The sequence below is a fragment of the Pongo pygmaeus genome, chromosome 13, assembly GCF_028885625.2.
Source record: "Pongo pygmaeus isolate AG05252 chromosome 13, NHGRI_mPonPyg2-v2.0_pri, whole genome shotgun sequence".
Classification (NCBI taxonomy): domain Eukaryota; kingdom Metazoa; phylum Chordata; class Mammalia; order Primates; family Hominidae; genus Pongo; species Pongo pygmaeus.
Window position 1 is genome coordinate 74,023,100 of NC_072386.2, and position 18,797 is coordinate 74,041,896.

Consider the following 18,797-nt stretch of genomic DNA (forward strand, 5'->3'; position numbering starts at 1 on the left):
CTGGGAGACAGGTCTATCCCTTTCTCCAGAGATGAGTTTGAGGGCTCCAAATTTAAAGGAGAAAGGGCAGGATAGTGAGAAGCACACAGTTTTCATGTAAACAAAGGGGGCAAAGGAAAAAAGTGGAGAATCTGCATTTTACATAAGATAATACAGATGAAATGGGGTGGGGGAACAATCAGATATGCATTTGTATCTGGGGTGACTGCACCTGTAAAGATAAGTTATCAATTACATTGCCATGGTGAAGTTTTTATAGCTCACCGGGAATTTCCTTGTGGGCAAAACCTGGGGGAAGCGTGTAGCTTTTCATCTTGTAGCCATCTTATTTAGGAACCAAAAGGGGGAGACAGGTGTGCATGACCCAGTTCCCAGCTTGACTTTTCCCTTTGGTTAAATGAGTTTGGGGTCCCAAAATTTAATTTCCTTTCATAGGCTTGTAACCAGAACATCTAAGGAACTCTTTCAAATAAAAATGGAAAAAAATCCAGTAGAGAAAACGGGCAAGAAAGTTGAGAAAATATTTAAAAAGTTGGCATCTAACAACCAATAACAGGAAAATTTTAATTAAACTCAATGACATACTGCTACACACCCACCAGAATGGTTGACATAAAAAGGTCAGCTGAATAATGATGAGAAATGGGAATACTCACTCTGCTGATAGGCATGTAAATTGGCAAAATCACTTAGGAAACCAATCTGACACTATCAGCAAAGTTGAAAGTATATGTTTATTCCAGTGGCCTAGCAATTCTACTCCTAAGTACAACCCCAGAGTAAATTTATTACAGATACTCCCCCTGGCATGGATAACAGTGTCCCTAGCTGCAATGTTTGTAGAAGCTCCAAAAACCCCAAACTTAATAACGCAAATGTCCGCTAGCAGCAAAATGTATCAGTTGTGGAATATTCACATGACAGAATCCTGTGCATTATGAAATGGGATGAGCTGCAGTTACACGCAACACCATGTGAATCTTAGAGAGCTGATGGCCGGGCATGGTGGCTCACGTCTGTAATCCCAACACTTTGGGAGGCCAAGGCGGGTGGATCACGTGAGGTCAGGAGTTTGAGACCAGCCTGGCCAACAGGGTGAAACCCCATCTCTACTAAAAATACAAGCCGGGCCTGGTGGCTCATGCCTGTATTCCCAGCTACTCAGGAGGCTGAAGCAGGAGAATCGCTTGAACTGGGGAGGCAGAGGTTGCAGTGAGCCAAGATCACGCCACTGCACTCCAGCCGGGGCAACAGAGTGAGACTCTGTCTCAAAAAGACAAAAAAAAAGTTTCAATATAAGCAAAGAATACATTTTGTGTGTTTCTATTATATAAAGTTCAAAACCAGGCAAATGTACTGCTTGGGGATTCATAATTAGAAGTTAAGGTATAAAGAAAAGCAAGGAAGTAACTGCCCCACATTTGGGTCAGTAGTCACCCCTGGTTGGGTTTACCCCAGGGAAGGGAGGCAGCAGTGATGAAATGTGTAGGGCTGGACCCTGAGGGATGGCAATGTCCTGTTTCTTGACCTGAGTGACAGTTCGCCTTATAAGTTGTATATTTGTTTTCATGTATTTTTCTGTATGTTGTATTTCACAATGAATTTTTTTTTAACCTAAAAACACCTCCCCGCAACTGCCTTTGCCTGTCCTAGGTCTTCCCCTTCCCCGCCCTTCCCTAGCACCACCACTGCACCAGAAAAGCGTTCATTCTGCTACCATTTTTCCTAGCCTAAATCCCACTCATAACACAAACTTCTCCTCCTTCCCCAACCCTAGCGTCACCAGTAACCTCCTAGCTGGCAAGTCAAGTGAACCCGTGGCCTCATTCTGTAGACTCCTCTGTCCTTTCGGAGTCTTTTCTGTTGACTCGTGGTTCTACTTTCCCTGGACTTCTCCAGATCGCCCCTCTCCTGGTTCTGCTGCTCTTTCTCTCCCCGTGGCCCTCTGCTTCATTCTCTGACATCTCTAACTTCCCCACTCCTTAAGCGCTACTGTTTCCCAGGCTTCCCTCACAGTGGTCTTATCCACACTCATTTCTATGCTAACAGCTCCCAAATGTGTGTCCTCTTCTGACCTCCAGGTGAACGTCTGCTACAAGCTTCCTACTTCATCTCCCCCTTCATGAAGATGCCTGGAGTCAACTTAATTTCAACCAACAGGACTCAAAGAGAACTCACTCTCTTTTTTGCTCTAACTTTATTCCTAGATTTTCTACCTAAATAAAGCCTTGCCGAGGCTGGGTGAGCTGGCTCACACCTGTAACCTCAGCACTTCAGGAAACCCAGGAAGAGATGGGAGGATCACTAGAGGCCAGCCTGGGCAACATAGCAAGACCCTGTCTCTACAAATATAAAAAATAAAAAAACTTGGCCAGTTGTGGTAGCATGTGCCTGTAGTCCCAGCTACTCAGGAGGCTGAGGTCAAAGGATTGCCTGGGCTCAGGAGTTCGAGGCTGCAATAAGCTATGATTGTGCCACTGCACTTCAGCGTGGGTGACAGAGTGAAGCCCTGTCTCTATTTAAAACAACAGCAATAAATAAACAAAGGGAATCACTTCCAAGTTGACATCCCAAGCTGGAAACATTGACTCCACACTCTCCTTAAGCTGCTCAGCATCAAAAGCTACTATTGTTATGTTCATACGATGTGCCAGGCATTGTTTTCACAAGTATGTATATACATATGTGTGTGTATATATATATAAAAGTCCATTATACATATATAATATTAGCTTATTTAATTATTTCAACAATCCCAAGATAGGTACCATTATTATGCTATTTTACAGAGGAGAAAACAGAAATCTTCAGAGCCAGAGCAGCATTTAGGCCCTCATCTTTACTCCTGAATTTCATTGTGGAGGGGCCACCTCATCAGTATTAGTACCTCCGTCCCAGTGTCTGCATCCACTGCCTTTAGCCTGGTTTGGATTATGACAGTAACTTCCCAACGGATGTCCCAGCCACACACAAATCTCCCTCCTTTTCCAAGCACTTTCAATGGGGCCACCAAAGTAATATTAAAAAAAAAAAAAATCAGCCTGGCACGGTGGCTCACACCTGTAATCCCAGCACTTTGGAAGGCTGAAGCAGGCAGATCACTTGAGCTCAGGAGTTTGAGATCAGCCTGGGCAACATGGTGAAACCCCATTTCTACAAAAAAATACAAAAATTAGGTCAGGCACGGTGGCTCACGCCTGTAATCCCAGCACTTTGGGAGGCTGAGGTGGGCGGATCATTTGAGGTCAGGAGTTTGAGACCAGCCTGACCAACATTGTGAAACCCTGTCTCTACTAAAAATACAACAAATTAGCCAGGTGTGGTGGCATATGCCTGTAAACTCAGCTACTCAGGAGGCTGAGACAGGAGAATTGCTTGAACCCAGGAGGTGGAGGTTGCAGTGAGCCAAGATCATGCCACTGCACTCCAGTCTGGGCAACAGGGTGAGACTTCATCTCTAAAACACAAAACAAAACAAAACAAAACAAAGACTAGCCAAGTGTGGTGGCGCATGTCTGTAGTCCTAGCTACTCAGGAGGCTGAGGTGGGAGGATTGCTTGAGCCTGGGAGGTTGAGCCTGCAGTGAGCTGAGATCATACCGCAGTACTCCAGCATGCGTGACAGAGTGAGAGACCCTGTCTCAAAAAAAAAAAAAATCGCAATTTGACTGCGTAAATTCTCAGCGATTCCTGCTAAAATGCCTTAGCACACGCAGAGGCCACCTGACCTGATGCCAGCCTGCCCCCTTTCCCTATACCGTGTTCCCTTCCTCCATCCCAGGCTCATGTGCTCTTCTCCTTTAGGATTCTGAGTCTGTGTACAGATAGTTCTCTCTGCTTGCAGTGCTCTGCCCACCCCAGCTCCTACTGTGACCTGACCATCCTTAAAGCCCTGATCAAATTCTCCCTCCTTTGGTGATGCTGTCACAGACTCCTCAGTCAGCTCAGCTCCAACTATATATTATTTACAATGCACTTGGTGCTGGCTGGGTGTTGTGGCTCATGACTGTAATCCCAGCACTTTGGAAGGCCAAGGCAGGAGGACTGATTGAGGCCAGGATTTCAGACGAGCTCTGGTAAGATAGCAAGACAAAATATAAAAAATAATAAATATAAGAATACAATGCACTTGGTGTAAACCTCCGCCATTTTCCTTAATATCAGTTATATTGTAATTGCATGTTTATTTCTGCCTGTCCTTCTCCTTGAGGGCAAGAAGAGCATATTATTCTTTCTTGAGTTGGTATCCCTTCTTACAGGCGGCCATATCTAGGCGGCAGTTGATAATTCTACTGAATAAATACATGCCTCCAGAAATTCTTGTTGAAAAGCAAGCATTGGAAGAAATAACCCAGTCACTGTTTTTAGGTGTGGGTGTTGTTGGTATGATACTCTGCTGGGTTTGAGATGCCCTGCTTAGAACCTTGAGGCCTGGGGATGCTAGCCAGTGGGTGTGTGTGTGTGTGTGTGTATGTGTATGTGGGTGTGGGTGTTTGCACACGTGTGTGTGTGTATTTTGTCCTTTCAGGCAGTTATTTTTCCTGAACTGATGGGAACGTCTTGCACAAAATCAAGAGCCAGTTTGTTGACTGTTTTAAGGTTTAAAAAATATTTTAAAATAAAATAAGAAATCCTTAGATATTCCACATACACACAATACTTTAAATGCCAATCCGAACTTCCTTCTAAATAGCAAACATCTTATTTGCAACTACTGTTGAATGAAGTCATTTCCATCCTCAGCCATATGAGAAATAAGTTGCTTATTCATAGAAAACATTTAGAGGTACAATAAAATGAGATTTGAAAAAAAAAAACAAACCCAAACATTCATTTCTATCATTGGTTACAAAATCCACTCTCATGTATGAAATGTGCTCTAGCTGTGAAATCCTTTCTTGGAGGTGAGATCATTTCTCTCTTATAACCCATATCACTGACTTTGTGCTCCTGTTTAACCTTTCCCACTGGAGTACTAGCTCCATGAAAACAGCAATTGGTGCTCACTTCTTTGAGGAACAGTCCAGATGAAAGCCTGTCCAGGTAATCCATAGACATGCGTAACCATTGCACCTGCACCAGGTCTTACAGGCACAGGCCTTTTGGGAACCCATATCAGCATTTCAAGTGAAAGTAGTTCTACTTAGTAAAATTAGAACTTTGGTCTACCAAGGGCACTCTTAATATTTGGAGAAGAAAAATGAATTTCTAGCACAATTCACAGACTAGGACAAGGCGAATAAGTAAGTATCCTAACTTCTTTGGAAGTCCTGGTGGCATGTTAATGCATATTTAATAATGCGAGTGAAGTAACACATATTTTACAATCAATTAATTTTCCTTAAAGAAGATAAAGAAGCAGGAGAGCTGAATGTCAAACAAGGTTAGACTCATACTTATTAACTTGGTAGGAGTTATGAGGCCTCTGATTCTCTTGAAAGACAAATTGTCTTCACTATTTTGATTTTGAAATGTAGAAATTCGAATTTCAATCAATCTAATGAGTAAGGATGACAGGAAATTTTACAGAACTAGGAGGAATCTTCCTTTCATTTTTCCTTCTTTTTACTGGGGCAGGTGTAGGGGGATGTTTCCCCCACAAAACAGCAGTTTTGCTAGAAGACAGTGAGGGATCACCACCGTTGTGTGCCCTCCTCCCTGGGAGCAGCCAGTTGCTGTGACATGGACCTTCTCTATTGCAGATATATTTTCTTGCTGCCATACTTCCTCTGACTCTATCCCATTCCATCCCTTCCATTCTCTGGAATCAGAATGGGCCCATGCTTTATGCTTTTCCCCCTCACTTAGCCCTTAGAGAAGAGATCAGGATGTGCCACCCTCCAAATGCCCACATTTTGGCACAAGAATATTTTGAACTGAAGGCTATGAAAAGGAAAGCAGACACAGAAAGAGCTCTCTGCCCTCCCCCATCCCCCATCTTCCTAAAAGCAGCACATTTATTGATATTTCCCTTGCACAGGTGTCCCGCTTGCTCATACAAGGAAGAGAGCAACCCTTATCACCAAAGACAGAGATGCCGCTGAGATAAATCTGCGTGAACAAACCTCGATAAATTAACCCTTATCTTCCATTATTTCCACCTCCCACCCCCAGTTTATTGTCCCTAAAAGCATAACCCTCTTTTCCTTTGTCTAGTCATTTCACTATTTGCCGCGCTTTGTTTTAATGGTATGTAAGCTCCTGCGTCTATTAGGTTTTTCCGTTTCTTTTCTGTGAGGCTCTCATACATGTGAGATTTTATTTTATTATTATTATTATTTTTTTGAGACTGAGTCTCCCTCTGTCAACCAGGCTGGAGTACAGTGGCACGATCTTGGCTCACTGCAGCCTCCGCCTCCCAGGTTCAAATGATTCTCCTGCCTCAGCCTCCCGAATAGCTGGGACTATAGGCATGCACCACCACGCCCGGCTAATTTTTGTATTTTTAGTAGAGATGGGGTTTCACTATATTGGCCAGGCTGGTCTCAAATTCCTGACCTCAAATGATCAGCCCCCCTCAGCCTCCCAAAGTGCTAGGATTACAGGCATGAGGCACCACTGCCAGCCACATGTGAGATTTTAAATACGAATAAAATTTGCGTGCCTTTTCTCCTGCTAATCTGTTTTATGTCAGTTTAATTCTCAGGCCTCAGGCTCTCCTATGCTTGTGACCTGTAAGTGGTAACCCGATGCCTACTCATGGAGATGGGCATCACTGTGACCATGGGACAGATGATCAAACTGGGGCTCTGGGAAGTTACAGCAATTTGTGGGTGCTGGAGTCTGGACTCCTGTCAAAGCCCTTTTACCTCCCTCTTTTCTTTCTTGGCTAGCACCTCAAAGTTTCGTTTTGCCCATCTAGCAGACCATAAAGCCCAAGGGATTGTTGACACTTGCTGGTGCAGGCTTCCCATCTTCTCCGGAGCGCCCATGCTGAATGTCAGCTAAGGAAAGGAAGCACACCTAAAAACAGCCCTGGAAATCCCCATCCCAGACTCAGTCAAAATAGCCTGGTGTTTCTGACAGGTCTCCTTCTATGTCTCTGCGGGCACCCAGCCTTGGGCTGAACAGCATTAATCACTCAGTGAGTTTTGGTTGATGAAGTGAGACTGATTTGAGTAATCCAGCTGCTCTGGGGCAGGTACCGGGGCCATTTGACAGGGGTTCCAGGACTTGGCTTGAGTAAAAGGAACCCTGAGACACTACCCCAGCCAGGATCTAAATTCCCCCATTCTTCCCTTCTCACCAGTTCTTTGGAAAGGTGCCTTAAGATAAATAATGTACCCCTGCTGTGAGCCAGAAGGGAAAAAAGGCAAGAGAAGAAGGCTGTCTTGTTTCTAAGTGACCATAGAGATCACAACACATTGATTAAAAGAGACTTTTCAGGTTTGTCAACTCAGAAGAGCCCAAGGAGAAAAAATAATGGGCTTAAAGTGTGCCGTTAAAAATCTTATTGTCCTGATAATCTCCCTGCTTAGGTAAGAAACTTGCCAAGGGGCTAAGGAAAGGGAAGCTTTTCCACTGACAGCCTTTAACATAAGAGGAAAGCTCTGCTCACCTGGAAGCCTGTGTTGCTGTAGCCCTCAGCTCTGGGGGCTGCTGTACTCCTCAGCTCCATGCTCTTTTTGCTGCTGGCTGGCTCTGGTCTGGAGGTCCTTTGTACCTGGGAAAAAGCACCAGTCTCTGCTGATGTCAGAAAGCCATCTGCTGTTATAGGGACCTGGGCACTGCTTGCTTCAGTTTGGAAACTTCTGCAATAATCTCCTGAATGACTAGGGCGGACACCTGGTTGGGGTGGGGCAGAGAGGCGGGCGGGTTGTCGGGGTGGAGGCATCTAGCGCTGGCCCGCCCACCTTATTAATCTTTTCCTTTATCTCCATTTTTGGCATCCTATTTGCACTCCTGGGGAGAAAACTCTTGTGGTGCACAAAACAGAAAAGGACACTTTCTTTTTCTTTCTTTCTTTTTTTTTTGAGATGGAGTCTCGCTTTGTCGCCCAGGCTCCAGTGCAGTGACGCAATCTCGGTTCACTGCAACCTCTGCCTCCCAGGTTCAAGCAATTCTCCTGCCTCCGCCTCCCAAGTAGCTGGGATTACAGGTGCATACTACCACACCTGGCTGACTTTATTTTTAGTAGAGACAGGGTTTCACCGCGTTGGCCAGGCTGGTCTCGAACTCCTGATCTCAAGTGATCCACCTGCCTTGGCCTCCTAAATTGCTGGGATTACAGGCATGAGCCACTGTGCCCAGCCAGAAAAGGACACGTTCTCTATAGTGCTTAGTGAAATCCTCTGTTTTCCTGTGGGTGGTGTTAAAGACTAGGAGTGGTGGTGGGGTGGAGGGTTGGCAAACACAGGACATAAGTGTCAGGCCTCTGAGCCCAGGCCAGGCCATCGCATCCCCTGTGACTTGCACATATACATCCAGATGGCCTAAAGTAACTGAAGATCCACAAAAGAAGTAAAAACAGCCTTAACTGACGACATTCCACCATTGTGATTTGTTCCTGCCCCACCCTAACTGATCAATGCACTTTGTAATCTCCCCCACCTTTGAGAAGGTACTTTGTAGTCTCCCCCACCCTTAAGAAGGTTCTTTGTAATTCTCCCCACCCTTGAGAATGTACTTTGTGAGATCCACCTCTGCCCACCAGAGAACAACCCCCTTTGACTGTAATTTTCCATTACCTTCCCAAATCCTATAAAACGGCCCCATCCCTATCTCCCTTCCCTGACTCTCTTTTTGGACTCAGCCCACCTGCACCCAGGTGAAATAAACAGCTTTATTGCTCACACAAAGCCTGTTTGGTGGTCTCTTCACATGGATGCACATGAAATTTGGTGCCGTGACTCGGATCGGGGGACCTCCCTTGGGAGATCAATCCCCCGTCCTCCTGGTCTTTGCTCCATGAGAAAGATCCACCTACGACCTCAGGTCCTCAGACCCACCAGCCCAAGAAACATCTCATCAATTTCAAATCTGGTAAGTGGCCTCTTTTTACTCTCTTCTCCAACCTTCCTCACTATCCCTCAACCTCTTTCTCCTTTCAATCTTGGTGCCACACTTCAATCTCTCCCTTCTCTTAATTTTAATTCCTTTCATTTTCTGGTATAGACAAAGGAGACAAGTTTTATCCGTGGACCCAAAACTCTGGCGCCGGTCACAGACTGGGGAGGCAGCCTTCCCTTGGTGTTTAATCATTGCAGGGATGCCTCTCTGATTATTCACCCACGTTTCAAGGATGTCAGACCATGCAGGGATGCCTGCCTTGGTCCTTCACCCTTAGCAGCAAGTCCTGCTTTTCTGGGGAAAGGGCAATTACCCCAACCCCTTCTCTCCTTGTCTGTACCCCTTCTCTGCTTTTCTGGGGAAAGGGCAAGTACCCCAACCCCTTCTATCCTTGTCTCTACCCCTTCTCTGCTTTTCTGGGGAAAGGGCAAGTACCCCAACCCCTTCTATCCTTGTCTCTACCCCTTCTCTGCTTTTCTGGGGAAAGGGCAAGTACCCAACCCCTTCTCTCCTTGTCTCTACCTCTTCTCTGCTGTTCTGGGGGAGGGGCAAGTACCCCTCAACCCCTTCTCCTTCACCCTTAGTGGCAAGTCCCGCTTTTCTAGGGGGCAAGAACCCCTAATCCCTTATTTCCACACCCCGACCTCTTATCTCCGTGCCCCAATCCCTTATTTCCACACCCCAACCTCTTATCTCTGTGCCCCAATCCCTTATTTCCGTGCCCCGACCCCCTTCCCACTTTTCTGGAGGGTAAGAACCCCCAAACCCCTTCCCTCCGTGTCTCTACGCTCTCTTTTCTTTGGGTTTGCCTCCTTCACTATGGGCAAACTTCCACCCTCCATTCCTCCTTCTTCTCCCTTAGCCTGTGTCCTCAAGAACTTAAAACCTCTTCAACTCACACCTGACCTAAAACCTAAATGCCTTATTTTCTTCTGCAACACTGCTTGGCCCCAATACAAATTTGACAATGGCTCTAAATGGCCAGAAAATGGCACTTTTGATTTCTCCATCCTACAAGACCTAAATAATTTTTGTTGAAAAATGGGCAAATGGTCTGAGGTGCCTTACGTCCAGGCATTTTTCACACTTTGTTCCCTCCCTAGCCTCTGTTCCGAATGCGAGTCCTCCCAGATCCTCCTTCTTTCCCTCCCGCCTGTCCCCTCAGTCTCAACCCCAAGCGTCGCTGAGTCTTCCCAGTCTTCCTTTTCTACAGACCCATCTGACCTTTCCCCTCCTCCCCAGGCTGCTCGTCGCCAGGCCAAGCTAAGTCTCAATACTTCCTCAGCCTCCATTCCTCCACCCTATAATCCTACTATCACCTCCCCTCCTCACACCCGGTCCGGCTTACAGTTTAGTTCCGGGACTAGCTCTTCCCCACCTGCCCAACAATTTCCTCTTAGTGAGGTGGCTGGAGCTGAAGGCATAGTCAGGGTACATGTACCTTTTTCTCTACCAGACCTGTCTCAGATCAGTCAACATTTAGGCTCTTTCTCATCAGACCCCACTAAATATATACAGGAATTCCAATATCTAACTCTGTCCTACAACCTAACCTGGAGCGACTTAAATGTCATCCTGACTTCTACCCTCTCCCCAGATGAACGGGAAAGAGTTTTTTCTCTAGCTCAATCTCACACTGATAATCGCCGGCTTCATGAGCCAGAACTCCAGGAAGGCATTAGAGCAGTTCCCCGAGAGGATCCCCAATGGAACTACCAGGCAAATTCCCCAGGTATAGCTAGGCGAGATTACATAGTTTCCTGCCTAGTTGAAGGGCTTAAAAAAGCAGCTTACAAAGCTGTTAATTATGACAAACTTAAAGAAACTACCCAAAGTAAAGATGAAAACCCAGCCCAGTTCATGGACTGCTTAGCAGCAACCCTTAGACGCTATACCGCCCTAGACCCAGAGGGGCCAGAAGGCCGCCTTATTCTTAATATGCATTTTATCACCCAATCCACTCCTGACATTAGGAAAAAGCTTCAAAAATTAGAATCTGGCCCTCAAACCCCACAACAGGAATTAATCAACCTCGCCTTCAAGGTGTGCAATAATAGAGAGGAAGCAGCCAGACGGCAATGCATTTCTGAGTTACAATTACTTGCCTCTGCTGTGAGACAAAACCCAGCCACACCTCCTGCATACGAGAACTTCAAAATGCCTAAGCCGCAGCAGTCAAGCATTCCTTCAAGACTTCCTCCATCAGGATCTTGCTTCAAGTGCCAGAAATCTGGCCACTGGGCCAAGGAATGCCTGCAGCCCAGGATTCCTCCCAAGCCATGTCCCATTTGTGCAGGGACCCACTGGAAATCAGACTGCCCAGCTTGCTGGGCAGCCACTCCTAGAGCCCCTAAAGCTCTAGCCCAAGGCTGTCTGACTGACTCCTTCCCAGATCTGTTCAGCTTAGTGACTGAAGATTGACGCTGCCCGATCGCCTCAGAAGCCCCCTGGACCATCGTGGATGCTGAGCTTCGGGTAACTCTCACAGTGGAGGGTAAGTCCATCCCCTGTTTAATTGATACGGGGGCTACCCACTCCACGTTGCCTTCTTTTCAAGGGCCTGTTTCCCTTGCCCCCATAACTGTTGTGGGTATTGACGGCCAAGCTTCAAAACCCCTGAAAACTCCCCCACTCTGGTGCCAACTTGGACAACACTCTTTTATGCACTCTTTTTTAGTTATCCCCACCTGCCCAGTTCCCTTATTAGGCCTAGATATTTTAACCAAATTATCTGTTTCCCTGACTATTCCTGGACTACAGCCGCATCTCATTGCTGCCCTTCTCCCCAACCCAAAGCCTCCTTTGCGTCTTCCTCTCATATCCCCCCACCTTAACCCACAAGTATAGGACATCTCTACTCCTTCCCTGGCAACCGATCACATGATCATTACCATCCCGTTAAAACCTAATCACCCTTACCCCACTCAACGCCAATATCCCATCCCACAGCATGCTTTAAAAGGATTAAAGCCTGTTATCACTCACCTGCTACAGCTTGGGCTTCTAAAACCTATAAACTCTCCATACAATTCCCCCATTTTACCTGTCCCAAAACCAGACAAGTATTACAGATTAGTTCAGGATCTGCACCTTATCAACCAAATTGTTTTGCCTATCCACCCTGTGGTGCCCAACCTGTACACTCTTTTGTCCTCAATACCTTCCTCCACAACTCACTATTCCATGCTTGATCATAAAGATGCTTTTTTCACTATTCCCCTGCACCCCTCGTCCCAGCCTCTCTTTGCTTTCACCTGGCTGACCCTGACACCCATCTGTCCCAGCAGCTGACCTGGGCTGTGCTGCTGCAAGGTTTCAGGGACAGCCCTCATTACTTCAGCCAAGCTCTTTCTCATGATCTACTTTCTTTCCACCCCTCTGCTTCTCACCTTATTCAATATATTGATGACCTTCTTCTTTGTAGCCCCTCCTTTGAATATTCTCAACAAGACACACTTCTGCTCCTTCAGCATTTATTCTCCAAAGGATATCGGGTATCCCCCTCCAAAGCTCAAATTTCTTCTCCATCCATTATCTACCTCGGCATAATTCTTCATAAAAACACACGTGCTCTCCCTGTCGATCGTTTCCGACTAATCTCTCAAACCCCAACCCCTTCTACAAAACAACAACTCCTTTCCTTCCTGGGCATGGTTGGATACTTTCGCCTTTGGATACCTGGTTTTGCCATCCTAACAAAACCATTATATAAACTCACAAAAGGAAACCTAGCTGACCCCATAGATCCTAAATCCTTTCCCCACTCCTCTTTCTGTTCCTTGAAGACAGCTTTAGAAACTGCCCCCACTCTAGCTCTCCCTGACTCATCCCAACCGTTTTCATTACACACAGCCGAAGTGCAGGGCTGTGCAGTCGGAATTCTTATACAAGGACGAGGATCGCGTCCTATAGCCTTTTTGTCCAAACAACTTGACCTTATTGTTTTAGGCTGATCATCATGTCTCCGTGCAGCTGCTGCTGCTGCCCTAATACTTTTAGAGGCCCTCAAAATCACAAACTATGCTCAACTCACTCTCTACAGCTCTCATAATTTCCAAAATCTATTTTCTTCCTCACACCTGACACATATACTTTCTGCTCCCCGGCTCCTTCAGCTATACTCACTCTTTGTTGAGTCTCCCACAATTACCATTGTTCCTGGCCCGGACTTCTATCCAGCCTCCCACATTATTCCGGATACCACACCTGACCCTCATGACTGCATCTCTCTGATCCACCTGATGTTCACCCCATTTCCCCACATTTACTTCTTCCCTGTTTCTCACCCTGATCACACTTGGTTTATTGATGGCAGTTCCACCAGGCCTAATCGCCACTCACCAGCAAAGGCAGGCTATGCTATAGTATCTTCCACATCTATCATTGAGGCTACTGCTCTGCCTCCCTCCACTACCTCTCAGCAAGCCGAACTAGTTGCCTTAATTCAAGCCCTCACTCTTGCAAAAGGACTATGCGTCAATATCTATACTGATTCTAAATATGCCTTTCATATTCTGCACCACCATGCAGTCATATGGGCTGAAAGAGTTTTCCTAACTACACAAAGGTCCTCCATCATTAATGCCTCTTTAATAAAAACTCTGCTCAAGGCCGATTTACTTCCAAAAGAAGCTGGGGTCATTCACTGCAAGGGGCATCAAAAGGCATCAGATCCCATTGCTCTAGGCAATGCTTATGCTGATGGGGTGGCTAGACAAGCAGCTAGCTCTCTGATTTCTGTCCCTCATGGCCAGTTTTTCTCCTTCACTTCAGTCACTCCCACCTACTCCCCCACTGAAACTTCCACCTATCAATCTCTTCCCACACAAGGCAAATGGTTCTTAGACCAAGGAAAATATCTCCTTCCAGCCTCACAGGCCCATTCTATTCTGTCGTCATTTCATAACCTCTTCCACGTAGGTTATAAGCCGCTAGCCTGTCTCTTAGAACCTCTCATTTCCTTTCCATCATGGAAATCTGTTCTCAAGGAGATCAATTCTCAGTGTTCCATCTGCTATTCTACTACCCCTCAGGGATTGTTCAGGCCCCCTCCCTTTCCTACACATCAAGCTTGGGGATTTGCCCCTGCCCAGGACTGGCAAATTGATTTTACTCACATGCCTCGAGTCAGAAAACTAAAATAGCTCTTAGTCTGGGTAGACACTTTCACTGGATGGGTAGAGGCCTTCCCCACAGGGTCTGAGAAGGCCACTGCGGTCATTTCTTCCCTTCTGTCAGACATGATTCCTCAGTTTGGCCTTCCCACCTCTATACAGTCTGATAACGGGCCAGCCTTTACTAGTCAAATCACCCAAGCAGTTTCTCAGGCTCTTGGTATTCAGTGGAACCTTCATATCCCTTACCAACCTCAATCTTCAGGAAAGGTAGAATGGACTAATGGTCTTTTAAAGGCACACCTCACCAATCTCAGCCTCCCACTTAAAAAGGATTGGACAGTACTTTTACCTCTTGCTTTTCTCAGAATCAGAGCCTGTCCTTGAGATGCTACAGGGTACAGTCCATTTGAACTTTTATATGGACGCACTTTCTTGCTTGGCCCCAACCTCATCCCAGACACCAGCCCTCTAGGTGACTATCTTCCAGTCCTCCAGCAGGCTAGACAGGAAATTCACCAGGCTGCTAATCTTCTCTTGCCTACTCCAGATCCCCAGCCATATGAAGACACCCTAGCTGGATGATCAGTTCTTGTTAAGAATCTGACCCCTCAAACTCTACAACCTCAATGGACCGGACCCTACTTAGTCATCTATAGTACCCCAACTGCTGTCTGCCTGCAGGATCCTCCCCACTGGGTTCACCATTCCAGAATAAAGCTGTGTCCATCAGACAGCCAGCCTAATCCCTCCTCTTCCTCCTGGAAGTCGCAAGTACTCTCCCCTACTTCCCTTAAACTCACTCATATATCTGAAGAACAGTAACAACCCTTATGAGCCTAATATATCCCTTCATTCTATTAGGTCTTTTTGTCCTTACCCTACTTTTTGCAACAGGGCTTTACGAAGTCACCCCCACCACTTAGGCCGAGCCCCAAAAAACTAGTCATCCCTACTATCTTCTGTCCGGTCATACTCCTATTCTCCATTCTCAACTACTTATACATGCCCTACTCTTGTTTACACCGCTAGTTTACACTGTTTCTTCAAGCCATCACAGCTGATATCTCTTGGTGCTATCCCCAAACCACCACTCTTAACTCCCTCTTAGAGTGGATAGATGATCTTTGCTGGCAAGGCACCCTCCAATACTTCCACCCTGATGAAGTTCTATTCTTTACTTTTATACTCACTCTTATCTCATTCCCATTCTTATGCCACCCTCTACCTCTCCCCAGCTATCTCCACCACACTGTCAACCTTACCCATTCTCTCCTAGCCGCTTCTAATCCCTCCTTAGTGAACAACTGCTGGCTTTGCATTTCCCTTTCTTCCAGTGCCTACACAGCTGTCCCGGCCTTACAGACAGACTGGGCAACATCTCCCATCTCCCTACGCCTCCAGACTTCCTTTAACAGCCCTCACCTTTACCCTCCTGAAGAACTCATTTACTTTCTAGACAGGTCCAGCAAGACTTCCCCAGACATTTCACATCAGCAAGCTGCTGCCCTCCTTCGCACTTATTTAAAAAACCTTTCTCCTTATATTAACTCTACTCCCCCCATATTTGGACCTCTCACAACACAAACTACTATTCCTGTGGCCGCTCCTTTATGTATCTCTCAGCAAAGACCCACTGGAATTCCCCTAGGTAATCTTTCACCTTCTCGATGTTCCTTTACTCTTCATCTCCAAAGTCCAACTACACACATCACTGAAACAATTGGAGACCTCCAACTCCATATTACAGACAAGCCCTCTATCAATACTGACAAACTTAAAAACATTAGCAGTAATTATTGCTTAGGAAGACACTTGCCCTGTATTTCACTCCATCCTTGGCTACCTTCCCCTTGCTCATCAGACTCTCCTCCCAGGCCCTCTTCTTGTTTACTTATACCCAGCCCCGAAAATAACAGTGAAAGGTTGCTCGTAGATACTCAACGTTTTCTCATACAACATGAAAATCGAACCTCACCCTCTACGCAGTTACCCCATCAGTCCCCATTACAACCTCTGACAGCTGCCACCCTAGTTGGATCCCTAGGAGTCTGGGTACACAAGACACCCCTTTCAGCACTCCTTCTCATCTTTTTACTTTACATCTTCAGTTTTGCCTCGTACAAGGTCTCTTCTTCCTCTGTGGATCCTCTACCTACATGTGTCTACCTGCTAATTGGACAGGCACATGCACACTAGTCTTCCTTACCCCCAAAATTCAATTTGCAAATGGGACCGAAGAGCTCCCTGTTCCCCTCATGACACCGACACGACAAAAAAGAGTCATTCCACTAATTCCCCTGATGGTCGGTTTAGGACTTTCTGCCTCCACTATTGCTCTCGGTACTGGAATAGCAGGCATTTCAACCTCTGTCACGACCTTCTGTAGCCTGTCTAATGACTTCTCTGCTAGCATCACAGACATATCACAAACTTTATCAGTCCTCCAGGCCCAAGTTGACTCTTTAGCTGCAGTTGTCCTCCAAAACCGCCGAGGCCTTGACTTACTCACTGCTGAAAAAGGAGGACTCTGCATATTCTTAAATGAGGGGTGTTGTTTTTACCTAAATCAATCTGGCCTGGTGTATGACAACATAAAAAAAACTCAAGGATAGAGCCCAAAAACTTGCCAACCAAGCAAGTAATTACGCTGAACCCCCTTGGGCACTCTCTAATTGGATGTCCTGGGTCCTCCCAATTCATAGTCCTTTAATACCCATTTTTCTCCTCCTTTTATTCGGACCTTGTATCTTCCGTTTCGTTTCTCAATTCATCCAAAACGATATCCAGGCCATCACCCATCATTCTGTATGACAAATGTTTCTTCTAACATCCCCACAATATCACCCCTTACCACAAGACCTCCCTTCAGCTTAATCTCTCCCACCCTAGGTTCCCATGCCGCCCCTAATCCCACTTGAAGCAGCCCTGAGAAACATCGCCCATTCTCTCTCCATACCACCTCCCAAAAATTTTCGCTGCCCCAACACTTCAACACTATTTTGTTTTATTTGTCTTATTAATATATAAGAAGGCAGGAATGTCAGGCCTCTGAGCCCAGGCCAGGCCATCGCATCCCCTGTGACTTGCACGTATACATCCAAAGTAACTGAAGATCCACAAAAGAAGTAAAAACAGCCTTAACTGATGACATTCCACTATTGTGACTTGTTCCTGCCCCACCCTAACTGATCAATGCACTTTGTAATCTCCCCCACCTTTAAGAAGGTACTTTGTAGTCTCCCCCACCCTTAAGAAGGTTCTTTGTAATTCTCCCCACCCTTGAGAATGTACTTTGTGAGATCCACCCCCTGCCTAACAATTTGTTTAGTGTCATTTAGCTAATAAAGGGATAATGAGAATTCAAATTCAAGTTTGGTTCATTCCAAAACATTTTATTACATCCCTGCTTCAGACTGGGCTGCTTTCAAAAATCCAGCTTACAGAAATGCAGATATGTGACAAATAAATGAAAGGTGACCAACTATTCACTTATCAAAAGTGAATAGAAGTGTTTTGTTTTCATAAAGCAATTTGCTTTATGAAAATATTAGCTGTAGAATTCTTTTAAAATAGGGATTTTTCCCCCAGTACAATTTAAAATACTGCAAAACTGTGGACAAAAGAATGGAAAAGACCTGGCATGGTGGCTCACCCCTGTAATCCCAGCACTTTGGGAGCCCGAGGCAGGTGGATCACTTTAGGCCAGGAGTTCGAGACCAGCCTGGCCAACATGGCGAAAATCCATCTCTACTAAAAATACAAAAATTAGCCAGGCACAGTGGCACACGCCTGTAGTCCCAGCTACTTGGGAGGCTGAGGCAGGAGAATTGCTTGAACCCAAGAGACACAGATTGCAGTGAGCCGAAAACACACCGCTGCCTCCCATCTAGGTGACAGAGTGAGACCCTGTCTCAAAAAAACAAACAAACAAAAAAACAAAAAAAAAAAGAAAGAAAAAAAGAAAAAGAAAAAGTAAGAAAATACCAAGTATTATGAGTGTTTATTTCTCGGTTGTTAATTTTATGGGCAGTTGGTATTTTTTTTTCTCCTTCAAATGCTGCTGAGTTTTCTATAAAGAGAATGATTTACTTTTATTATTGTTAACCTAAAGGAAAGAACTGAGACAAACTTAATGTAAGTATAGAGTTTATTTGGTCTAAGTTTGAGATTGCAACTCAGGAGCACACATTCAAGTTGCTCTAAATATACATTTAGTAGCAGTTACAAGTAGATTCTTGTGTGTGTGTGTTCTGTTGCCCAGGCTGGAGTGCAGTGGTGTGATCATGGCTTGCTGCAGCCTTGACCTCCTGGGCTGAAGCTATCCTCCTATCTCAGCCTCCCAAGTAGCTGGGACTACAGACATGCGCCATCACCCATGGCTAAATTTTTTTTTTTTTTTTTTTGGTAGAGATGGGGGTCTCACTATGTTTCCCAGACTTGTCTTGAACTCCTGGGCTCAAGCAATCTTCCCACCTGCCTTGGTTTCCAAAAGTGCTGGGATTACGGGCACTGTGCCTGGCCACAAGTGAATTTTAAAGGAAAAGGAGTTTCTGAGTTGTTTACCAATTATTTACATTAAAATAACATAAGCTATTGATTGGCTATACATTGCTATTTGTATCACACATTCTAGGAACAGAAAAGCAGCCAGTCAGGAACAAAATGCCTTTAA

General features: G+C 45.6%; 1 protein-coding gene and 1 pseudogene across 1 annotated transcript in view; one reads left to right on the plus strand and one right to left on the minus strand.

Moving 5' to 3' along the window:
• The window catches only part of SLC28A3 (solute carrier family 28 member 3), a 62,907-nt gene extending 55,165 nt beyond the window's left edge, over positions 1–7,742 (minus strand). Inside the window, exon 1 of the mRNA XM_054501682.2 lies at positions 7,558–7,742. Coding sequence (XP_054357657.1) covers positions 7,558–7,617 — 60 coding nt within the window. The 5' untranslated portion in view covers positions 7,618–7,742. The remainder of the gene's footprint in view (positions 1–7,557) is intronic.
• A 2,920-nt stretch (positions 7,743–10,662) lies between these two features.
• Positions 10,663–15,068, plus strand: LOC129043490 (uncharacterized; annotated as a pseudogene).
• Positions 15,069–18,797: the final 3,729 nt, after the last annotated feature.